Below are 26,521 nucleotides of genomic sequence, written 5' to 3'. Positions count from 1 at the left end.
AGCCCAGGATTGTCTAATCTGCCCCTACTGTCTCTGTATCATCCAGGATTCTATTCACCTGCTTTGTCACCTGTGTGTCTATCAACATGCTACTGGTCAATCGTAACTACTCACTATTGTTTTTGAGTAATTTCTGTACTTCTATAGATTTTAGCATTCCCCTGAACCTTCTGATCACTTCTTGTTCTTCAGAAGACTATTTTGTCTACAATGCTGTCAGCACTCACTGCTGGCATTTACTATTGACAGTGACAGTAATAATAACACTCCACAATCCAGATAATTTAGACTTATGTCGACCATCCAGGGTTTTCTAGTTATAAAATATTCCGAAGTGACTTGCTATTTTCTCTTTACAGCTTGCCCAATGTTGCACAGGTGGTAGAGCATATAACCCTGCTAGCCACCCATACTCCAGGTGATCTTGGATGTCCCATCCCATGGAAATTCAAATTCCTGAATATTTCTTCATAGCTGGGGGCTCCAACCTCTGATCTAGATCAACTTCACTATTGAAGTGACAGACACTTTGGTGAGAGAGGATAAATTGATCCCAAAATAGTGTTGGTAAGAGACTGTAGTAGAAATACAGTATTTTTAAAGCATAAATGGGGAAGGTTTGGAAATGTGACCATGCCAGCTGGGAAATTCTGGGAGTTATTGTTCTAAAAGGCAATCTCTGGAAAGGGACAACTCAAAAAGTAAGTGGGTAATTGGTTTTTCCAGTAGTTATGTATGGAAGTGAGAGCAGGACCATAAAGAAGGCTGACCGCCGAAGAATTGATGCTTTGGAATTGTGGTGCTGGAGGAGACTCTTGAGAGTCTCCTGGATTGCAAAGAGAACAAACTTATCCATTTTGAAGGAAATCAACCCTGAATGCTCACTGGAAGGACAGATCCTGAAGCTGAGGCTCCAATACTTTGGCCATCTCATGAGAAGAGAAGACTCCCTGGAAAATACCCTGATGTTGGGGAAAGTGTGAAGGCAAGAGGAGAAGGGGACGACGGGATGAGATGGTTGGACAGTGTCACCAAAGCGACCAACATGAATTTGACTCAACTCTGGGAGGCAATGGAAGACAGGAGGGCCTGACATGCTCTGGTCCATGGGGTCACGAAGAGTCGGACACGACTTAACAAGTAAACAACAAAAATAATTTCTACTTAATCTGTAGAAATGCAAAACCTTAACTTAAATGGAGTTTCACTACAATGACTCTCTAATAGCCGCCTAGAGTGGTCGAAATGACTAGATAGGCGGGGTATAAATAAATAAATAAATAAATAAATAAATAAATAAATAAATAAATAAATAAATAAATAAATAAATAAATACATACATACATACATACATACATACATACATACATACATACATACATACATACATACATACATACATACATACATACCATGCTATCATCTCTTGTAAGTGTGGAAAAGAATTTCTTATGACATAAATATTGTAAAATATAATAAGCAGGTTTCAAGTTTGGTTTGGTTTTGTGTGCAACATTGGATTAGTCTTGGTTTATATTATTTGAAGATTGAAAATGCTTCTTGGTACATGCACAAGTAGCATCCTAGTATATCAACCTAGTCCAGCATCCTATTTCTCAGAGAGGCCATCAAGATACTAATGGGAAGTCCACAAGCAGGGCATGAAAGCAAGAGCCCTCTTTCTTTCTTTCTTGTCCTCCAGCAGGCACACTACCTCTGATCCTGGAAGAAGTAAGAGGCATGACTAGGAGCCACTGATAGACTAGCTTCCATGACATCAGTTTACTGCTACGTACTTCTGTATATTTTGCCTTTCAAGGTTAGACACCTGCCATCTTTGCATTGTTCACCTCAGAAATATTTCCTGAAAATGTTCAAAAAGAACCACACGATGGCAGCATATACCTGATAAGAGCATAAAGCCATTCTGAAAATGAAGTGTGTTGGAGCCAAAATAACTCTATGAATACACACAGTGTACTTAGTTTTCCCAGTAGCAGTTGTGGAGAAAGACAGAAGAACACGGTCTGTGATATACAGGGAGGAGAAGAATATTCTCTTCTTCTGTGAGCCTAATGAAAACAATCCTGAGAGAAGTGTCCCTCATATCATCAAAAGATAAGCGAGTTGTTCATTTAAAGAGAGATTGGTCTACAGCATGTTTACTCTTAAGTGCAGGAGTCCCCTTTTACTTATTTCAACTCATGAGGAGAGAGATTGCTCCAATTTCTGTCTGTCCTTAATCTTAATTGGTTACCTGCACTGTCCTTCTCAAACTTCTGACTTGTCCATGAAAACTCACATTAAAAATAGCAGTTGGTCTAAGGTGCCACATGGTTTTTGTCTTCTTATCCTCCCCTTTTTGTTTTTGCCTGATATGCTATCACAGACTAATACACCTACCTCTTCTAAACTTGTCCCTCTCATATAACAACATGCCATCACATCAATTTCGATTTTCCAGGGTTCTCTAGGTATAGCGTACTCAGAGGTGGTCCACCATTCCCTTCTTCTTAGGACCACTTTAGGACTTTGCAACATGTTCAAGGCTTACACAGGCTGGCTCTTCTCCTGGGGGCAGAGTGAGGGGAATCAAACTCCAGCCTCTCGCTCCACAGTGAGATGTTTAATTCACAGAGTTATCCAGCCAACCACAACTGTCAGTAATATATGCTATTGTGTGGTACAGTGGATGGAGTGATGGACTAGGACTCAGGATGCCTGTCTTTGAATCTCCACTCAGCCATTGGAACTTGCTGAGGATGTGAAACTGGTAAAGTCACTCAAGTACAGTGGTGCCTCGCATAGCGACGATAATCGGTGCAGCAAAAATTGCTGCAAAGCGATTTCGTCACTATGCGATATTAAAAAGCCCATAGGAATGCATTGAAACCCCTTCAATGTGTTCCTATGGGCTTCAGACTCACCTTTAAGTGAAAATCCTCCATATGGCGGTCATTTTCGCTGCCCAGTAAGTGAGGAATCCGTCCCAGAAAACAGTGGGCAGCCATTTTTTTTACCCGGCGGCCATTTTTGAACCGCCGATCAGCTGTTTAAAAAATCAACGCTTTGCGATGATCGGTAAGCGAAACAAGGTACCGATCATCGCAAAGCGATTTTTCCCCATAGGGAACATCGCAATGCGATCGCTTTTGCGATTGCAAAAAGTTAATCGCTATGCGATTTCTTCGTTAAATGGGGCGCCCGTTAAGCAAGGCACCACTGTATCTCACTTTCCTTGAAAGCTTTATTAGGGACTCCATAAGTTAGTACAAATTGACAGCACATAACTGACAATTCCAATAAAACCACACAATAAAAGCAAGGATTCAAAATCCACTGCCTTGCTCCTCTTCAGAGTCTGAATCCCAGAATTTCTCCAGTTGCTTTTTTTTTTGCTTCATTTGTGGAATTTTACAGGGAGTCCTGACATAACTGTCTTTCGCCTGCAATGCTTCAGTGTTTTCTTTTCTTTCTTTTCTTTTACCACCAAAATATGAACAAAGGAAGGAAAGAAGGGAAGAACAGAAGGGAGGGAGGGATGCTAGACAGAATAGCTACATTTTGTCTTCTGACTAGGAGTGTTTCGAGCTGTTCTGGAATCACAGAGGAACTGCAGTTGAAAGAGCAAGAGAAACTGTGTGTACTTCGAGGCTCAAAAATAAGTGGACACAATATGTGAGACTAGGTAAAATGTGCACAGTATTACCTTAAATAGAATAGATGTGAAGATCAGATAATAAGTGAATTTTCTGTAAGCACAGCTCTTTTATATTCAATTGGAGGGATTTTAAAATCCTAAAAAAGCATTGAATACAAATTATGCATTAATACCTCAAAAATCAATGCTCCTAATAAGCCTATTGACTAAATTTTATCTGTACCAAACCAGAGATAGAGAGGAGGAAAGAACACTTAACCACAAAAATCTCATCAGCATTTTGAAAAAAAGGGGAAGGAAATGTAAGAATGGTTGTTGTGGGTTTTTCGGGTTTCTTGGCCGAAAAAAACCCCACAACAACTGTTAGATCCCGGCCGTGAAAGCCTTCGCGAATACATTGAAATGTAAGAATGCTTAAATTTGATATTTATTTTTTTCCTTTCTTAAAAACAATTTCCAAAACACAGTATGACTGGAATCCTGTTCCTTAGCACAGTGGTCCCCAACCTTTCCCCAACCACAGGCTGATTGGGGGGGGCAGGGTCCGTGCACACGGGTGTTGCATGCTTGTGTGGGAGTGTGGCATCCTTGTGCACAAGGGCAGTGCTCACGGGGATGGGGCAGGAGATCTGTGTCTGCGGCCCAGTCCTGCCTAGGCCACGGACTGGCTGGGACCTTTGCCTTAGCATAGTAAGTCACAACTAAAGTAGGCCTATTAAATCAATGCAGCTGATGGAGCAGTTGATTCACCAATTCAACACTGATCCAATGGGCCTGCTCTCATTGCTACTAGGCTAACCAACAGGATTTCAGCCAGTGTTCGGCAGAAGGCTATAATTTATTATTTTTAAAAAATCTACTTTTTTATATAATATTGAAGAAATACATCACAAAGCTGGTGAAATGCATGAAATATGGTTTATGTGGCAGGGATTTGACCATCCAACATTTTCCAAGCAAATATCCAATGGAGATCAGGAGTTGTTACAGGGTAAGGCACCCCCCCTGCTCAAGCCATGGGCCAACCCGACTGCACAATCTTAATCCTACCTGTGCAACTTTACCAGTCCCATATGTCTGATGATAATCAGACAGCTGTATCTTATTTATTCCTTCTTGGATGACACTTTAACAAGGTGAAGGGGTTTGAATGTGTCAGCAAAGCTGAAAGAAATGCCATCAGGAGGCCAGAATCCATTATGAGCTTGGACTCCTAGCAGGGTCAACCAAGGCAGAATGTCCACAGCTAAGGCACCAGACTAAGATGCATCCACCCTCTTCAAGGCAGCTCCTGGGCAGCAGATGAAACTGAAAGCTTTTAGGCAAGCATCCAAGAGGATTCTGAAAAGGAAGAGGCACCCAAGATTATACTGCAAATATCTGCTGGCTACTAGTGCACACAAAAGATTTTCAAAAGATCAGTCTGTGCTTGGCAGCTTTTGACTGTACACCGCCTAGAGTGGTCATAAGACCAGATAGGCGGAAATAAAACAAAACAAAACAAAACAAAAAACAAACAAACAAACAAACAAAAAAACAAAAAAAAACAAATAAATAAGAAATTATGGGCTGTTCTGAAAGAAATGGGTGTGCCTCAGCACTTGATTGTCCTGATGTGTAATTTATATTGTCAAAAACATGTTGCCACTAGAACAGAATATGGAGAGAGAGGATGGTTTCTTATAGGCAAAGGTGTCGGACAAGGGTGCATTTTATCCCTTTATGTGTTCAATCTGTAAACAGAACACATCATATGGAAAGCTATATAAGATTCAGATGAAGGAGGAACAAAAACTGGTGGAAGAAACATCAGTTATTTATTTGTTTGTTTGTTTGTTTAACTTATATGCCGCCCACTCCCAAAGGTCCCTGGATGGCTTAATTTAAGATATGCTTCTTACTGTCAGAAAGCAACAATGATTGGAAACAACTTTTAGTGAAAGAAGTGCCAAAGCAGGACTGTAGTTGAACATTAAGAAGAAAAAATCATGACTATACAACTTTAAAACTGACAGTGAAGGATTTGAAACAATTAGAGGTTTTCTAAACCTTGGCCCACCATCAATCCAAATGGAGACTGCAGCTGAGAAATCAGAAGGTGGCTCAGACTAGGAAGGGCAGCATTTAAGGAACTAGAAAAAAATCAAGTGTAAGATATGCCACTGGAGACCAAGACCAAGAACATTCACACTCTTGATTTCTGATCACTGTGGTACTAGAGGAAAGCTTTTTGGATACCTTGGATGGCCAAAAAGATAAACAAGTGGGTCCTAGAGCAAATCAAGACTGGAGGCCAAAATTTTGAAACTGAGGCTGTCATGCTTTGGGCACATCATGAGAAGATGAGATTCTCTGGAAAACACAATAAGGCTAGAAAGGTTGAAGGCAGCAGGAAAAGTAGAAGACCAAATACAAGATGAATTGACGCCCTAAAGGAAGTCAGAGGCTTGAGTTTATAGGAGTTGAGCAGGGCCATTGAGGTCAGGACATTTTGGAGACTTCCCATACATAGGGTCACTGTGAGTCTGGAGCTACTTGACGGCACATAATAACACCAGCCCACTCCAACTGCCACATGTAGATGAGCCCTTTGTTTCCTTGGACTTTTCAGTAAGACACACAAATAGGAAACCACCCTGGACAACATTAGAGAATAATCTTCCTTTACACACTGTGGAAAATTTTCATACAGTACATTTATTGCAGCATAAAAGAGTTTTGCCTTTCACGGTGGACTGAAGTTTTTCCTTTACCACTATGTCTGTAATGGCAACAACATTTAAACACTTTGTGTGGGTTATCAAAATCCTTTCTGTCCTTCTCTCATCAGTCAGAACAACCATTAGATCCCGGCCGTGAAAGCCTTCGCTAATATATTTCTTAATTAGATTAACAAACACTTGTGGGCGCCTGCCATTTTTATTCATTTGCTATAGCTCGCTAGGTAAAATGAAACAGACCAAAAGCAGGTCAAGTTAATTTGTTTAAATCAATTAATAAACAGGCGTTGACAAGCTGAACTGGTAGGTTAAATACATGACTGACTTATACCAAATGTGGAAAACAAACAAACAAACAAACAAACAAACAAATAAAACTATACAGCTAACTAAATAAATCTGAACATCTACAATACATCACCTTTCCTGAAACTGCCAGTGTTTTTCTTAGCAGGGCTCCTGTGTTTTTAAATATAGCAGGAGAAAATTCAGAAGATGATTTTTTTTTCCTGCCTTTTTTCCTGCCTGGTGGTGCTTCACTTGGTTGGTGATAAAATTTCCATGTGCCACTTTAGTATTAACACCACCCTTCTATCAAGAATAAAGGTGGCACCTGAACATTAGTCTAAAGTCATTTAAAAGAATTATATCAAGGTACTTCAAGAACTAGCATTTTGCGTTTCGGCATGATCTGTTCACAAAGCAAGTTAATTCCAAAATTCACGCTGGCTGATGTCTTTGTTAGAAGGCAGAAAGTCACAACAAACTTTTGAGACTACTAATTTTTTGTGAGGCATCATTACACTCTTGAAGCAAAAGTGATCTCAAACCCTTCTATAGGTTTTTTGTGCCATTTTAGCTTGTTTAATAAAGATCGATCACCCTGATAAAGATTTTGGAATTCATTTTGTGTCTCTATGCCCCCCATTCTTTTGTTTATTACTTTAATGAGAAGCATACATTTAATATTACAGAAGTATTCCATTCAAACTCAGAATACCCGTCTCTGTGCCCTTTTCAAGTACTTGTGCATTTTTTCAACCTTAAGAAAAACTGTACTAGAGAACATATAAAATAGCTCCTCTTATCCCTCTTCTGACATTGTGGCCAAATAGACTATTTCAAACATGGATATAATGGAAAAATAGAAATAAGAACCCACAGCAGTTCCATGGAACTGCACACAACAATTATTTTAAAGCACTTTTAACTTAATATAATATGTAAAGTTCACTAAAAAGATAAGAACATGTGAAGAAAACTTACATCATATTAGACACCACCACTGTCTAGCCTGATGGGCCAGCTTGGAGGGCAGGCAGTGGAATGTGCTTAGAGTAATTTTAAAAATAACATTAACAAGTAATATAAAAAAATCTAGTTCATTTTAATGGACAATTTGGAAGCATTTTAAGGAAACGTTTAATGTTTTATACATTTTATCACCAATCCTTTTAGGGTTTTTTTTTAAAGCATTACTTAAGCATTACTACCTGGTATCTTTTGAGGTGTTACATACAAAGCATGAATTCACTCTCTGGTCTATGGCCCCTCATATACTAGACGGAATGATATTACAGTGCAATATAGAGATGGGTACGAATACCCCTGCACAGCTGGATGTAACAATGTGTCCAATCATGCGTCCGCTGCTGCTGCTGGTTCCACCCTTCCAATCGCTCCAGAGCTCACAGTCGGCTATCCACTTGTTTGCCTGGCAGGAAGACTCATCTTCCCTCCTAATGCCAGGAGTGGATAGTCAACCATGAGCTCTGGACAACTGGAAGGGAGAGCAGAGCTGGCAGGAGCAGTGGATGCTTGAGTAGACAGTCTGGCCCCAGGGGGCCAGACCCTCGTTACGTCCAGCTATGCAGGGATATTTATATACGAATACCCCCATCTCTAGTGCAATATTATTCTCATTTAGATAATCCATTAAATATTTCTACTCATAAGTGTGTAAGAACAGAGCTACGTACCTGGGAGTAAGCCCCTTTGTACTCAGTATGTCTCACTTCTAAATAAATGTGTACAGAGTTGTGCTGTTCGCCTTTTTTCTTTTTCTTTCTTTTTCTTTTCTATTTTTGGATGTCATGAAAGTATTTCAAACACTAAAATTCTCAGAATGCACAATAAAAATGAGAAGGTTATCAAAGGAAACCAAGAGAACCAACTGGATGATCCTGTAAAAGATCTTGCAATTTCAGATGCCAGCCTTAGTCATGAGCAGCAGAAGCAGAATCAAAATGTGCGAAATTGCTTAAGTAGCATTAGCATAATACAACTCACAGTGTAGTTGTTTTTGTTGACACAAAATATGGGTTACTGTGGTACAGAAGTTTGATTTATTTAGCAATTTATCTAGTGTAGCATATACACAGATCTATTTTCTTCCTATGAAAAAGTAATCAGTTCACTGCCTTGATTCACATAACAATTTCTCCAAGAATATTACAGCTATTATACAAAACAACAAAAGCCTGATCTCCTTCATTCCCTCTTTGCAACCACAAGGAAAGGCCTATTAAGCAAATATGTACGTTAGCAGCACATTGAAAACTGCCTGAAAGGCCTGTAAACATGCTAGGCTGTTCTGAATCTAAATAGCAGATGAAATGTAAACAAATTGATTTAAGAGAATTACCTCTCTGTTCCTTGTAAGTGAACTGCTGTTCACATCTTTTCCTCTGCAAGTCTAAGAGGAATGAGGTTCATGAAAAGGGAAGAAGGCATGGTTTGTGACACTTAACAAGGCAGCTTGGTATGATCTATATTTCATTCAGACTGTTTGGAAGGAAAATAAACCAGCCTGCACACACAACCTACTAAGAGCCAACTGCTCAGAAACAGATGGTGGCAAATACTTATAATGCTATTTCTGGTACCACATCTTTTCTCTGAGTTCTAGATGCAACATTGATTTACTCTAACTCAGGCTTGTGTCAGAGTGCAAATACATGTCACAGCTGAGATCCATGGGTGCAGAATGTGTGCAGTGGCCTTGGCCATTGGAGGTCCAGAAGCTAGTTAAGAGAGTTGTACACTCAACATTGCTTATTCATCTGCTCTTCAGAACCAAATACAGTAGGACCCCCATATCCACTGGGGATAGGTTCCAAGTCCCCCCTATGGATACTGAAAACTGCAGATAATCAGTAAATCAGTGGATCCCATAGATAAGGAGGTCTACTGTAACAGACTGACTCACTGGATTCAAACAAAAACTGCAGCTTGAGTTAAAACCAAAAGCAAACAATCAGAACAAAAAAACAAACAAACCCTAAATCATATCCACAGTTTAGTTTAAGCCATATCTGACAAACCTTAATATTAACTGTGTATGACTTAGAAGAAAGGGCAGAACGCTCCATGACAGAATGAAATCCTCCAAGAATCACAAGGTTGTCATGAAAAAACAGCATTTACCTGTTAGATTCTCATCTTCCTCTATGTCATTTAGTTGACTTTATTTCATATCCTAACATGATTAAAGTGCTTGTTTCCCCTCCTAATCTGATAGATGTTGATTGTAAGATAACTGATAACTTTTAAGAATGTTTGTGCACTGGAAAAAACGAATGCAGCTATAAATAGAAAATCATTCAATTCAGAAAAATATACCCAGCTCATTTTGACCTAACATTAGAAAGAAGGAATAGGGGAGCATTAAGCAAGCATGAGGAATCAGTTCTTTGATACTGATACATATTGTGTAAATGCCTATTCACTCCTAATCATAATTACAAAAATGCTTAAGTCAATTTTTGTTTATCAAATACTAGACTTGTGCAACCTGTAAAAGAAAATCCAAATAGAACTATAGCCTAAGCTATATGTGTTCCAGCCTTCAAAGTAAGCCAGAAACATCTGTGTATATACGCATGTATGTATGTATGTATGTATGCCTATAGGCTTATGTAATAATTTCAGAGTCAATACTAGTGTTGAGTTTCCTCTCTTCTAAATACAGACTGATATACTTTCTATTCCAACACATGCACCTACAATCACAAGATCATGCACACAGCATTTTTTCATGCTGTTTGTGGGAGACATCAGAATATACAGAACTATACATGAACTTATTTTTTTAAAAACTGTGTGGGGATATGAGTATTAGTATACTGTATGTCACCAAAAGAAAAAATTAATGAGCTATAAAAGGTCATATGGATATGATGGGAGGGGCATCCTCAACTAACTGATAAAAACACTGAAGACTGCAAGGACAATCTAAAAATCAAAATTGTTTCTCCAGCAGTATGGTGTTGTTATTGACCAACACACAACTGTCAAGAACTGGCCACAATCCTGGCAGAGAGAGTCCATAGGACGTATAGTGCTTTAACAGCACTGAATCTATTCTTGAATTTAGTCCCATTGAGATCCCTCAATAGAAGATAAAAGAATTCATTCAATGCTGTTCTTCTCCAAACAATGACAGCAATGTGGCAGCCCAGCTGGAAGGTAAGCACCCGGTTCACCGTCCTCATTTCACTGTGGCACAGATACCTACAAGACAAGTTAAGAAGTAAAAGCAACAATGTACACTGGCCATCTTAGAACAGGTTGCCTCAGTCTAATAATGGGCCCAGAAAATGCATTATTATTTACCTTTTAACACATGAATGGAAAGGTGCAATGTAAAATAAGTTTTCCATATATGAAAATAATATGAGGCATGTCAGTAAGATCTGAAATGCCAGAGGGGTTTTAAAGTTACAGATATGACACATGACCCACTCTCTGTCCACAGCCAAAGTGGGATAGGCAAAAAATGGAAAAGTTACCTTTTGAATGGTGACTCCCAACATCTCTTAGCCAGCAAGGCTGAATGTTCAACAAGTAAAGGCAGACACTAAGGTTTGAGGAAGCTTTGAATGATAGTTTACCAAATCTTCAGTATTTGGGCAGGGAAAATGTTCATGCAGAGGACAAGGTGACATCCACTTGGGTATCTCTGCAGCTGGTGGGTATTCTTTCTTACTTAGTTTTGTTCAAAGCATGCCAATCTAATTATGCTGCCTCGTAGCTGATCTCCAGCAGACCCAGAGAAGCTGAACACATGAAAGTCAGCCATGTATAAAAATATTTTTGTCAAATATAAAAACATGTCGGAGGTTAAAACTTTAATTATTCTCACCCTCATTTAAAAACAATGACAATTTTACTAGTTTACTTACAACATTGGCATCCTGTGCGTAATTCCTTGTTGCTTTCAAACCTTCTCAATGCTTGGATTCCTTGAAATTCTCAAAGTTCATCCTTTTAATAAACACATGATTTCTCCTTGTTTCTTGTTTTCCTTTTTTGCATGAGTGAGCAAACTGTCTTTATCTAGTCAACAACTCCATTCAGTTCATTCTGGAGTTCGGGAATGTAGACAACAAACACTGCTGTGTGCCTTGTTACAACAGGCCTCTTCTCTGACATTCATATTACTCTTGTGCGTTCCTAGTAAAGCTGGGAAGCAAGCAAGCAGGGGGGGAAATAAACATCCTTCCCAGTTAAAGAAAACAAGAGACAGTGACATCAGCCCAAAAGGTATTACGTTTCAGTGGAAAAGTGCAACTATTGAACAGTTTTCATCTGATTTACCCTCAGCTGCGCCAGAATTTGAATACATAACACAAAGCAATCAATTTTGATAACAACAGTATTTCTGAGTCTCTCACCATATGGAGAAAATTAAAAGTCAAATGTATTATGTCACCAACTCGCTCAGTGCCCCTGTTTATGGAAAGTTTATTCATCCTTTCCTTACGGGATGATTACCAGATGATGTGCAAATCAGGGGGAAACTGGACAGATGTCTAGATAACCCCTGGATGCAAGATCTAAGCCCACCTCTTTTTGAAAACATTTTCATTGTCTCCAACAGAGAGGAAAGTACCAAAGAGGTTTAAAATTAAAAACACAGGATAAATTTACTTTTTATTGGAGAAGAATCCTTTCAGAAATATTTCAGTCTCAATCTAAAATGGTAATAAAAGCAGTAAGGCAGAAAGCAATCTTCTAGTTCTAAATATACTGCTCCTTTAAAGAAAGGAAGACCCCCAGTTTTTCTACTAGGACAGTCCTTCGAATAACAGTAAATCAGCTTGAGAGTCAGAATCCTGGAGGTAATTCACACACAGGCAAATGAAATAATGTAACACCCCACAGAAAATTGTCACTAGCGAGGCACTGGATCACATCAGTAGACACATGCCTGATGTACAATCAGGTGTGTGTGTTGTAATGCAACTGGTGCCTTGCTAGTTAGTGGCAATTTGCTACCACGAGTCACAGCAGCAAGCTTTTTACATGTTCAAATAATAGTCAGCCAACCATATATAAAAATTAAACTCTACAGTGGTACCTCGACTTATGAACTTAATCCATTTTGGAACGGTGTTCGTACATCGAAAAGTTCATAAGTCAAAGTACCATTTTCCATTGAAGTGCATGGGAACGAAATTAATCCACCCCAGCATTTCAAAAAATTACCTTCAGACGTCTCAAAGGGCTTCCCCCCCCCCCCAAAATCGGAGGAAGCCCTCTGAGAGCTCGGAAGGCAAAAAGGCAGGGAGAAAGGATGGGAAATTCGAACTTCCAGCCTTTCTCCCTGCTTTTTTGCCTTCGGAGCTTTCAAAGGGCTTCCTCCGATGTTGGGGGGAAAGCTCTTTGAGACCTCCAAAGTGTGGATTGGGGTGGCGGCGACCCCCAAGGAGGTCTCCCAGGGCTTGCCCGCCACCGTGGGAGACCTCCCTGGGGGTCCCTGCTGCCGTGATCAGCACCTTCAAACGGCTTCCTCCCATGTCAGGGGGGAAAGCCCTTTTTGACGTCCGAAGGCAACGAATAGCACCGTTCACAAAAAATGGCATTGACTTGCAAACGGAGCCTCAAACTCGTTCGTAGGTCGGGGCTCAGTTCACAAGTCGATGCCAATTTTGCGAACGGAGCCGTTCGTAAATTGAAAAGTTCATATGTAGGGGCGTTTGTAAGTCAAGGGTTGACTGTATTCAAATAAAGTATTTTTTTCTATACAGAAGAATATTCGGCCAATATTATCAAACTCCTTCTGGAAAAAAAGCATAAATCTGACGGGAATAAAAGTAACACATCTCATTCATCCTTATGTGCAATACACCAAAGGCACTGGGTGCCCTTATGGACTGTTCAACAGTGCAGCCCGTCTTGTGATCAACTAGGGGTGGGATCCCTTGGAGCATGGTTCTTAACCTTCGTTACTTGGATGTTTTTGAACTGCAGCTCCCAGAAACCCCAGCCAGCACAGTTGGTGGTGAAGGCTTCTGGGAGTTGCAGTCCAAAACTCCTGAGTAACCCAAGGTTAAGAACCAGTGCCTTGGAGCTCCTAAGTACAATTTCCTTCAACCACTTTATGTACTTCATTTCTGAAATGTATCTCTTGCACAGGTAATCGGGAGGGTTCAGAGGTAACAATAAGACAATATTGTAGGAAAATTAAAGGCAGGTCCAAGGCTGGTTTAGAGTCTCCACAGGAAAAAAAATCCCCATACTTCTCAGCCAAAGCAGCAGGAAAAGTCAATCAGGTCGCTTTACCACTTGGACAACCTCCCAAGCGAAAGCAGACTACTGCATGCAGAATCCTCATATTCCACTGATTTGTATTCAAATTCACTGTATAGTTAAATGTGCAAAAACTAAATAACATAAAATAGCCCATGAATAAATTCTTTTTTTGTCTAGGCTCATGTGAGCAGTTTTAGATTTTCGGCACTTGGGTAATAAGACATCCAGTATCTCCTTCTGCAAGCAGAAGGCCTGCTGATTTATAAAGAGCTGCTCTTTATGATTTTCACTCTCACAAGAGAGGCTGAGAACTACACCAGCAGTACGACATGCTCTGCTGGTGTTCAACAGGATTCTGGCCTTTGATGTTAACTCCTACACAATCTTCACAGGCTCAGGTAATGTATGCAATCCTGATATAAATTTGCAATATTTTGCTGAGAGGATCTCGTATACACACAGGGATGTTAGTTCTCCAAGTGCCAGTCCTTGTGTAACAAAAATGCCTCTGCCACACACAAGAGGAAGGTATCGGAGGTATTGGGGGAACTGAAACCAGACAGTGGAAGCCCAGTGAATTCGGGCCCGATCTATCAGCCAGAGAATCAAGGGCTACAAGAGGACTAACTTTTTTTGCTTCCCAGGGGTGGGGGTGGGGACAGAAAGGCCAGGAGAAGTGGTTGGGGTTGGGGGGACGGAAAGGCCCCCCAAAAACCATTCTGTGAGAGCTATTCAATATTCAGTAGACACAGGATGCTGACTTGTGTTGGAATGGAAAGAAAACTAAGAAGTGTGTCTGCAGAATGGGGTCACTGAAACTCTGACCAAAACCAGTCATACTGCCATATTTTCTTATAGATTCTACTTTTTCCTACTGTTTGATGGATACCCCACTAGTGCCTGCTTGGACATGAACAATTATCATTGCCACTTATGCTTACTTCTAGTTTTCTCAACATCATTTCCTTTTAAACATTTCCAATCTCTGTACAAAATGCTGCATTTTTTTTTCTCCATGAGGCAGCTGCAGCACTGAGTGCTGGGGAAAAAAAAAAGGAGTGTGATGTCCTTAAGGCTTTGCACACACTGTAAACAACTCCTGAAGTTCATCTACAGTTCATCTTTCTTTGCTTTATTATAATGTGTATTCAGGCACTGTTTCTGTCAAAATTTCTATTTTTCCTATGTCTGGGCATATTTCTGCTTCACAGCAACACCTGCCTTCTTCCGCTCTGATTCGCAATTGTGGGCAGCACATGTCACCAGATCTTTGTTTCATTGTAATCAGGAGCTCCAGGCAGAAATATTTTTAGAGGAAATAAATATTCCTGTCCTTGACAAAGAGCCTTCAAATTTCATTGTGCTTTATTTGCTATAATACACATGCCAATGTGAAAACAAAAAACAATTCATCCTTAAGTTACTCAGTTTTGCTATTTGGGGTGGACAGAATCCAAACTTCCAAGAGGAAGTAAAAGCAAACAGAGAAGGGGTGGTCAACCTGTGGCCCTGATGTTGTTCGACGAAAAGTCCCATCAGCCTTAGCCAGAAAAACCATGGTGAACTGATGGGAGTTGAAATCCAGTTTCATCTTGGATTGAATTATCCATTCAGTCGTATCTGATCCTTGGCAGTTTCACAAGCCAGCTCTCCTCATGATTTCCGATCTTGTATAGCTTCTTTCAGCTGTGTTATATTTTTGTCAGTATCTGCTTTGATTACATTCAACCTACACATTATTTGGTGTCCTCATCTTTTACCACTGACCATTCCGAGCATGATGCTGATCACATTACATGGCCGAAATAACTAAGTTTTGTTATTTTGCCTTCCAGTGACTAGTCCAGTTTTATGCACTTCAACACTTCTTTATTTGTTATCTTGCAGTCCATGGAATGCGCAAGAGCTTTCTTCAACACCATAGTTCAAAAGAATCAATTTTCCTTCTTTTCATCTTCTTCATTGTCCAACTTTCACAGCCATATGTAGTTATGGGGAACATGATGGTGTGAATTAATCTGCACTTGGTCATCAAGCTGACATCTTTACTTTTCCATATTTGATTCCTACTTATCATTGCTATGTGAACTAGCATGATTCAATGTTTAATTTCTTGGCTGCAATCACTATTTTGAATGTCCAGTGAACGTAAAAATATGAATTCTTCCACACATTCAACCTCTCCACCATTTGCTATTTTTCTGTTTCGATTCTTTGCAGTTGTCATGAGTTTGGTTTTTTTAATATTAAAAAAAAAGCCAAATCTCTGACTTTTTTCTTTGAGTTTCATGATCAGGTACATTAGACCTTCCTGGGTTTCTGAGAGGAGGGTTGTGTCATCCTCATATCAAAGGTTATTGATGTTTCTTCCACCAATTGTTACCCCAATGTTTGATTCTCTAACCCTAGCTTTCTGATTATCACTTCAGCATACAAGTTGAATAACAAAGATGACAGGATGCAACCTTGCCACACACCTATCCCAATCTTAAACCAGTCACTGTCTCCACATTGAGTTCATGCAACGGTTTCCTGATTTTCATACAGTGATTTCACCAACCTCACCATATGTATGGCACAGTTCTATCTAGAGCAGCAGTCTCCAAACTTTATAGCAAGAGGGCCCCATCATATATTGTAGACACTTTTGAGGGCTGAAGATACGCACACGCACAGGTGCACAGTTAAATCCCCACCCTCACCCCACACATGCATGCACATGCAGGTGCAGAGTGAAACCCAGTGCTGCCCCCACAGACACAGTTAAACTCCGCACACACACACATGCACTGGTCGCAGAGTGAAACCCCGCCCCCCCACCATTCAGCAGTTTCCCCTTCTGGGCCAGCAGGAAGGGAACGCACCTAAGCCTGTCGGGCTGGATAAAAAGGTAAGGCGGGCAGGACGTGGCCTGTGGGCCATAGTTTGGAGACCCCTGATCCAGAAGTTGGCTATTGGTGCTCCAGAGCAGCCATTCTCAACAGGGGCCATATGACCCCTGGAGGGACCCTGGGACATCTGAAGGGGATTATAGACTGGAAACAATCATTCACATACCACCTTATAAGGTTCATTAAGTGACTTATACAATCTGATTTGGTTTATATTTCCTATTGCGTTTATGGCTGTGGCCAAAAAAAGGTTGAGAATGGATGCTTCAGAAACTATGCCAGATGCTATCCTGGGTGGCTGCCACAAAAATTTAGGGCACATGGCAAGCCTTCAGATCTAGGCTCAAGGAAGTAGGCTGTGCCAAGGTGAGATAGCCAACAGTCAAAATCAATCAGTATCAAATTAATACAGTATTGTCCTGTAACTGTGCTAGATGTATTCCTATGGTTTTGTACTGTGATCATGTTATTCATTCATTCAATCAATATAGTATCAATAGCACAGCCAAAAGCCGTTACTATAAATGAACAAGCTACTGGCGGTGCTTCTTCTGCTGACTCCTTTTAGGCTCCACTGGAGCATAGTCTGGGTCTATTATGTCTGTCCTCTCCCTCACTACTCCCATGCCCATAAGAAGAGGGTAGGTGAAATAATATCCATTTCTTTTTCCCCATTTCAGACATTGTAGGGTGTGCTTTCCCTTCATAAATAACTGTCTGGCTGACTCGGCATGCAGGATGAATGTAGTGACACAAGTTTCTTAGGGCTTACTTTTATGAACTGTTTCAGCCACCAGCCACTAGGAATACAACATGACCCGCAACCCACCCCCAGACTTTCAATATGATTCAGATGTTCCTGAGACAACATCTCTGAAACAATACCTTGCAAACATGTACATGACAAATGGCTATTTTTATTTATTGGTGAAGTGAATCTTTGTTAACAGTTTGGTGGCTCCTTCTTCAGCAGTTGTAATTCCCGGGAAAGGAAACAGAAATAATTCTCCACACCAATAGGAAATGATCCTTCCTATGAAATTAAAGATCAGAGTGACTGGCTATGAAAATATTTGCTCTCCTGGAGACATGGTTCCCACAGCTCTGTCTTATTATGGTATTTTTCAACCTTGCAAGCAACCTTATTTGTGGAGACAGCAAGCTCATACATTTTGGCTGCACTAATCTTCCCTATCTCAAAGATGAGGCATACTGAGCTAATCCATGTAAATCTTCCCCCATCTGCCTGCCACTGCCAAACTGGCTGTACAACTTGCAACAAAGAAGTGTGTTCTATGAGTTAAGAGCGGCTCAGTCTTGGCTTCGGCAACTTCTGTGATCCTAGAAACTAGAGATGTACACATTTCTCACCTGGATTACTATAACACACTCTATATGGGGCTTCCTTTGGAACTGCTTTGGAAACTTCAGCAGGACAGATTGGTAACTGGGACTGGTTCCAACAATCATATAACCCCCATATTACAGCAGCTCCATTGGCGGTCAATACATTTCCAAGTGCAACTCAAGGTGCTGGTTTTAACCTATAAATGCCTTTGGTCAAAGCTATCTCAAAGACTGTATCTCCCTCTATACACCTGTATGGGAGTTAAGATAATCAGGGGAGGTCTTTCTCTCTGTCCCACCATCCTCATTGCTGCACTTGGTGGGGACAGAGGAGAGGGTCTGCTTTGTTGCTGCTCCCAGACTCTGGAAGTCCCTCTCATGGGAGGCCAGGTGGACCCCATCGTTGCTGTCCTTCCACAACCAGGCAAAGATATTTCTCTTCAGGCAAACTTTTCCTTAGTGACAGACTGTCTAAGAGAGGTTTTAAAATGAGATGGTTTGCATTTTGTTGCTTCCCAACCGTTCTAATAACACTTTACCTAACATTCTTAATATAATGTTATTAATTCATTTAATAGTTGAATAATTCACCATTTTATCTTTAATATTTTGTTTTAATAATGTAAGCCCATCGTGGGTCCTTTCTTAGAAAAAAGACAGATAAGACTATTTTAAATACATAAAAATAAATAAATTGTCTAGGTAATCAGCCACAGACTATGAGTTTTCACAAAACATTTGGTGACAAGGTTTGTTTTGATTTGATCTGAATGGCCTAATGAATTAACACAGTTTCTACCCATTTATTTATCTATGTGTTTAAAACCAGTTAGAGTCATTTACATTAAAATTCACAAAACAATATAACAAACAATTTCCATGTGGCAGCCATGTTGGTCTGTTCCAAAATAACCAACAAGGAGTCCCATAGCATCTTAAAACTTAGTACATTTTATATGTTAGAACCTTTTGCAACCTGCAGCCCTCTTCTGACGGCTGCTACGGAGGATGTGGTGGCAGCCCATCAAAGCTGATTACAAACAATAATAGTTAAAGTTCAGCGGACACAAAGGACAGATTAAAAATGAAAATTATAACTGCCCTTCTAAACACAGACAGAGAAAGAACCATCTGTCTCTCCTAGGGAGAGAGTTGTGGGGATGGGAGGCCACCACAGAAGACATATACTGTCACCTTAAGAATACTTGGAAGGACAAAGAGAAAGGCCTCTAGGGAATACCTCAGTTCTCAAGCTAGATGCTATAGAACAAGTAAATTCTTCAAATAAGGTGGACTAAAGATGCTTAGGCCTTAATAGATTAAAACCAACCCTCTAAACTGCAAGTGGAAAAGTGAAGGAAAGTCATACTGTTGGTACACAAGGAAAGTAGTGTATTATAGCATCCTCCTGGAGGAATACAGGCATTATGGAGAATCTAATTTCCTCCCAAAACCATTCTTTGTGCAACCTATCAATGTGGCCCTACTGGACTACCTCTGATTGACAATAGCCCCTCATCTCTCTAATCCCACTGTGTACCATAAGGCGACCAGAAGCACAGTACCACACTTAGCTGGGCAGCAGGAATGAGGAGTTACAAATTATACAGAGGCATGCAAATATCAGGAAAGAAATATAATACAATACAGGCTCAGGTGCAGTTATATGACCAGACAGAGTACAACAAGATTACAGGTAGTTTCTCTAAAATAATATTTTGATTATTTCTGACAAGAATTTCTGTCACTCAGATACAAGTAGATGCCAGATCTACTCAGACTCAAGCTAGATGTAATGGTAGCAGTTGTGTTTGCAACTCATGCCTCACTCACCTACAAAATAAACTTTACAACTAAAGGTGTGCATGGGTGAGCCCCATTGGGGAGAAAAGTGCCCAAAGTGTGGGAAGGAAGCCTGACAGGCAAAGAGCTACTTCCACTTAACATACTTTTCTTTGGAAAAGTTATATTGTCTATTATCTCACCATAGCTTTCACTGCTTTGCAAGTAATTTAAGCAGACACCTGAACAAACAAAGAAACAAAAACTAGGCTAGCCCTTTCACATCAAATTTGGCCCTTAGTTTCTAAGGCGGAATTAAAGCAGAAGTTTTCAGATTCGAATTTGTGCTCTACCAAATACAAGGCAGGACTGACATCAGCCCAGGGCCTTTGAGCAGCACATGGTCTGGTGCAAATGTGCAGGTTATTTCATCCGAAAACCACTCATGAAGGTCCACACAATGATACCTTTGATTTATGACATTATACCATTATAAAATTCTAGTACTTGAAAGAGTATGACATTTCAGAGGTGTGGGTGCAGAATCCATGATTCTAGAATGGCAATATTGATAAGAGAGAGAGAGAAACATATATGATTAACGTTTTTATTGCCAGCACAGTTCTATCAACAACACTGAATTTCATGAGTTCGAGTCAGTGGCTCTTAAATTTGCTTTTTCCTCAAGGGAATAATGAAAAATACAGCCAGGAAAAATCAATCTAATGCTAAGAATTTATCTGACAAGTTTTTGCCAGAAGGGATTTCTTTTTTTTTTTTAAACTGACACAATTCAAATCTGCAAAAACACAGACAGGGGGCATTGCCATGTAATGTTGCTGACTCTAAAAAGAAAGAGAGAATGAAATTAAGGGCTCTGTTACTCAGTAATCAAGTCAGAGCAATTCTGGGTATGACTGGACTTCAAAAAGTTAATTTCCAGATCAGAATAAATTGCTGTAGCATTACACACCTTGACTAGAAAAAGCCAGTGAAGTAGACCACCTACTGCCAGGAAGCCTTTCAAAATGTAAAACCTCCAAGGCATCCTCCAGCTCCTCAGGGATCAACGGCTGATCCCGCTTCAACAAGAAAGAGGAAAGAAGGAACAAAATTATCTCCCCCCACCCCCGGTAGAGTAGTAGTCAGCATTAGTGTTACTGGTGTTGAAAAGTTGCACAAAGAGGACACCTTTTCAGTGGCTGCTCTCAGGCTATGAAACTCTGTTCAAGAAAGATGAGGCTGATGTTCTTCTTGCTCTTCTTTTATTTCAACAAGCCTTTAGCTACTGATCAGGATCTTTCGACAGCTGTTTTACTGTCGTGGCAACAGCTGCTGCTCTTATTATTGTTTTTTAATGTCTTATTTTAGTTTGATGATTTATTTAACAGGGTTTTAACACTGTAATTTATTGGCTGAAATCCATCAGTAAATCCATTGGATCAATGGAATTCAGTAATCGAATCCCCACGGATACCATGGGACTACTCTAGCTGCTATTAACTACTGGATTTTAGTCATGGTGGGGTTTTTTTTAGCAGAATATATTTTTAAATCTATACTATAAGTTACCTTGGATCTTACAAAGGAAGATATAGGACGAAATCAATCAATCAATCATCCTGATATCTGTTGGGAGGCAAATTCTGCCAAATATGGACCTTCCAAGAAATTCCTGGCTTGTATGGTTGATAACTTTTCCCTGCAAAAAGTGGAGGAAGAAATTAGAGGAGTGGTTATCCTTGATCCTAGCCAATGGCGATGGCTTGGTGGAAGAAGTGGCAGAAAGAGGAACTCTGGGGGAAAGTGACCATGTCCTACCTGAATTCTTCTATTTTAAAAGAAACAAAAACAGAGTACAGTCTTCTATATATGCTGGATTCTAGGAAAGCCAATTTTAATAAACTCAGAACAACGATAGGTAAGGTCCCATAGCAAGAAATCCTAATTGGAAAAGGAGTCTAAGATGGGCAGGTGTTTCTAAAAAAAGAAATTCTAAAGGCACAACTACAAACAATTCCAACAAGAAAAAAAGGTGGAAGACAGGGGAAAAAACAATGTGGCTTCACAAAAAGCTCAGAGAGGATCTGGGGGGGGGAAAGGACACATATATGAAGTAGAAGGAAGACCAGGCCAGAATATTCCATAACATTCTGATTAGCAAGCTAACGAGGTGTGGGTTGGATAGAACAACTATCAAGTGGATACACAGTTGGTTACAGAATCATACTCAGAGACTGGGAAGTGGTAACTAGAGGGGTGCTACAATGCTCAGTTCTGGGCCTGGTGCCCTTCAACATATTTATTAATTACTTGGATGAGGGAGTACAAGGATACTTATCAAATTTGCAAATATCATAAAATTGGATGGTACAGCTAATATCTTGTGAATTTCGTTGTATGGTATACTGTGTATATACTTACAATGACAATAAATTATATTATTATCTTGGAAGCCAAAAATAAAATTCAAAACGTTCTTGAAAAGCTTGAGTATTGGGCTGAAAACAACAGAATGAAATTTAACAGAGGTAAGTGCAAAGTTCTACAGCTGGGTGGGTGGGAACTGCACAGTTACAAGATGGTGGATTATACTTGGCTTAGTAATATTACAAGTCAGAAGGATCTTAGAATTGTTGTAGATCACAAGCTGAATATGAGCCAACATTACCATGTGACTGCAAAAAAAAGATAAATGCCGTTTTAGGATGCATTAACAGAAGTATACAGTGGTGCCTCGCTTAACGAGTGCACCTTATAACAACGAAATCGCATAGTGATTAGGGTTTTGCGATCGCAAATGCGATCGCATACTGATGGCCCCTATGGGCGAAACTCGCATAGCGAAGATCGGTAAGCGTTTCGCTTACCGATCTTCGCTTTGCGACGCCCGACAATCAGCTGTTCGGCGGCTACAAAATGGCCGCCGGAAGCCCCGAAATGGCCGCACGCAGCATTTTCGCGCCCCCCCTTGCTTACCGAGGGCGCGAAAATGGCTGCCAGCTATGGGAAAACTTCGCTGAACGGTGAGTTTTGGAGCCTATTGGAACGCATTAAACTAAGTTTAATGCATTCCAATGGCTTTCCCCATTCCATACAGCGATGTTTTCACATAGCGAGGGTTAATCCGGAATGGATTAACCTCGCTATGCGAGGCACCACTGTAGTCTCCCCATGAGGTACATGCCCCCCTCTATTCAGCACTGGTTAGCCCTCATCTAGAGTACTGTGTCCAGTTCTGAACACTTTAAAGTACAATATATTAACTTTAAAGTACACTTTAAGAAGGTTGCCCAACAAACTGAAACAAGTTCAGAGGAGGGCAACAAGGATGATCAGTGAACTGGAAACCAAGCCCTATGAGGAAAGACTGAAAGAATTCAGCATGTTTAGCCTTGAGAAAAGAAAACTGAGGAGACGTATGATAGGATTTTTCAAATACTAGAAAAGTCATCATATAGAGGAGAGGCGGGATCTATTCTTGATGATCCCAGAGTGCAGGACATGTAATAATGCTCTCAAGATACAGGAAGCCAGATTTAGGCTGAATATCAGGAAAAATCTTCTTCACTGGTAGAGCAGTACGATGGAACCAATTACCTTGAAAGTAAACATGAATAAACCTTGGCTGGTTAATACTTGTAGAATAAATGGGGCTGTATAAAAGTGGAACAAATAAATAAATAAATAAAATGCTCCAACACTAGAGTCATTCAAGAGAAAATTGGACCATCTATCAGAATCGCTTTGATTAGGATGCCTGCACTGAACAGAGGGTTGGACTGAATAGCCTTATAGGCCCCAATCATTCCATGATTCTTAAATTCATAACTTGTGACCCACCAAGGTGAACACATGTTCACATATATTGTGGCATGAAAGCAGATTCAATAAGCCTCTTGTTTCAGCTACCCTCCTGGATCTTGAGCATTAGGTGATGCCATCAAGCACTCAACAAGTGACAAGATATGACCGATGAGCTGCATTCTGTTTTTTGGGACACATTTTGGTGCAGATCCTTCCTTCCTCAACATTATTTTTGTAAGAATAAAAACAGAAGAAGTGGGAAGACATGGACCATTTGTAAACTAAAGGTCATCTCAAGAGGCAGGGCGAATACATAAGAAAAGCTCCTTCTGAAAAGGTGATAGGTACTACTTATTCATTTCATTTTCCCTTGATTCATTTTGTTTTCCCTTGAATCCAACATACTGAGGGTTGCAGCAAAATTTGGAGACAGAGTAAAGAGTGGCTAGAGGCAGGAGTAAGATATAGGAACACAGACCAATATCTGATAAACAATGGACTGTGACTACAGGTGAAATCTTGCATTTTTTCTTTGTCTTCTCGCAGCTTTGGTAGCTAAAGGCCAAACATACATCATTATTCACACCAGTTCTCCTGACATTTTATAATTTAATATCATCTGAGCTATGGTAAACATCCATTAGATATCAAGCTATTGGACCATTCAATATGCCAAAGGGCTAACCTTGCGCTCAGAGGACACATAATAGTTAACAGCATAAACCAAGCAACTCTGATCTGGAAATCTTTCTTGAAATTCATAGCCTGAGACCTGAACAACTCTATTAATCTCTTATAAATAGAGTAGTTGATAGATAAACTGGTAGCGTATATATTTGTACAATACAAACCGCAGTATTTTAGACAGCTCCTCACTAAGGATTCAGGAGGGTGAATGCACAACATTTATATTATTCCAAATCTTGCTTCACAGTCTGTAAATAGCTGCCTTAGCAGAATGTATGAGCCTTATTTTCATATTGAAATAACTAAAAAGTTAATGTGGAAAGGATAAAAATCTGCTGTTGATGTCCTTACCTATTATTTTTGGTGCACACAATTCCGATTCAGAGATTTTTGGTTTTTGCTTCCTGTACGATCTGCATTCTGATCTCTCAAGGACTGACTTCCTTTCCTTCAAGTGATCAGTCTTCAGTGTTTTTATAGCAGGATTACTACAGAAACTACAGCGCTTGCACATCTTATCTTGGGAGGATGGATAAAATAAAACAAACTGAAAATAATACTACAATGAATGGCAAAATGATGAAAAATGTCTACAGCACAAAGAACAATGTGAAAAGGAAGACAAGTTTAAATATTGTAGCGTAAGAAAGGGATGAAAACAATACAAGGATGAGAATAAGTAAAATGATAGGCTGGAACATCTGGGAAAGTAAATACAAAGACAAGATAATGCTGTATTAATAGAACAGCAAAATTAGCATTTTAAGAGTAGGGGAGGATGCATATCGAGCCCTGGCTTGAAAATTCTGATTAGTTTTAGCCATGAGGTTCTGAAAAGAGAATAAATAATGATGCTGGTGGCTTTGTCTTAGAAACAAAATTCATTAGTGGAAACATACAAGTTCACTCTGAAGCTAGCTATATTTCCTCAGGTCTAAAACTATTGTAACATTTTAATTAGAAAATACTGTCATGTTTTTTTTGTTTTGCCAGTTCATACAGCATAATTTCAACCTTTGTTTTCACCCACTTAATTTGCAGTTTCAAAACAGCTTTATGTTCAGAGTATCATTGATTTGATATACAAAGGAAATAAATATGCCCTTTCAGTAAACATGAATAAACCTTGGCTGGTTAATATCTGCAGAATAAATGGGGCTGTATAAAAGTGGAACAAATAAATAAATAAATAAAATTGCCAGCTGGAACCTGATGATTTGGGATTGACGATACAACTTATCACCATAATGTATGTAACAGAACATGTGACTTGAGGTGTTTATGATAAATATATATTTTCTACCAAAGATGGCCTGTGGGCTAAGTAAGAGGAAAATTAATTTTGGCATTTCAGAATAGGCCCACCCCTCCAGCCTCCAAACTGCAGACTGCCTATGTTCCTTATGGACTATTCCCACAATGGGTATACCATTTTTGAAAGAAACATACAAGCTAGTTATTTTATATACACATTTCAGCTCCGTTGCCCCACCACAACGTGATGCTGGGATCTACATGAAGCTGCTATAATTAAAACTTCAATTTCCTGTCAAAACAATGCATGTTGCTTTGGCATAATCAAAATAAAAACTGCAGCAATGGATCATTAAGATTTAATACTACGCCAACATGCCAGGAAACCCGAGCACCTTTAGAGAGCTGCATGTCTAACCCATTCAAGGACAGCCATGTAAGGGTTAGCCACACCTGCCAGAAAATAAAACAAGTTACTTTGCTGTCAACAAGCCCTTCTTTTAAACAAGGTTGGAGGACCTTTCATCCTTTCAGATTAAACTAAATCTGCCTCATGCCCTAGTCAGCATGGCCCATGGCATGGGTTCTTTGACAGTATCTACAGCACAAAGAACAATCTGAAAAGAACAACAGAGAACAAAGGTTCTCCATTCTTGCTTTTAGATTGTCCTGGGCAGCCTGCCATTCAAACTGAAGGAATCATTCCATGTTCTTACATTAAAAAGGGAGAAGATTTATCTCAAAGAAAGCTATCCCAGCTTTCCCCAATATTGTGCCCCCCAGATTAAATGGATTACAAGGTCCACCATTCTGGCCAGCATAGTCATTGAATGACA

At 39.9% G+C, this 26,521-nt stretch overlaps 1 protein-coding gene across 8 annotated transcripts in view; it reads right to left on the bottom strand.

Moving 5' to 3' along the window:
- The window catches only part of LOC110083928 (microtubule cross-linking factor 3), a 54,188-nt gene that overhangs the window by 7,950 nt on the left and 19,717 nt on the right, over positions 1-26,521 (bottom strand). For 2 of the 8 annotated variants that reach the window (XM_078383080.1, XM_078383081.1), the window contains exons 6-8: positions 24,783-25,132; positions 11,565-11,844; positions 8,708-10,893 (exon numbers count right to left, since the gene is read on the bottom strand). In XM_078383080.1, coding sequence (XP_078239206.1) covers positions 25,022-25,132 — 111 coding nt within the window. In that variant the 3' untranslated portion in view covers positions 8,708-10,893; positions 11,565-11,844; positions 24,783-25,021. Of the gene's footprint in view, positions 1-8,707; positions 10,894-11,564; positions 11,845-17,705; positions 20,492-24,782; positions 25,133-26,521 lie in introns of those variants that run through there. The other 6 variants (XM_078383083.1, XM_078383084.1, XM_078383082.1 and 3 more) reach the window with 5 other exon arrangements.

This window comes from Pogona vitticeps, chromosome 1 (assembly GCF_051106095.1).
Source record: "Pogona vitticeps strain Pit_001003342236 chromosome 1, PviZW2.1, whole genome shotgun sequence".
Taxonomy (NCBI): domain Eukaryota; kingdom Metazoa; phylum Chordata; class Lepidosauria; order Squamata; family Agamidae; genus Pogona; species Pogona vitticeps.
Note: the sequence above shows the minus strand (reverse complement) of the source record. Positions and strands in the feature narration are given on the sequence as shown.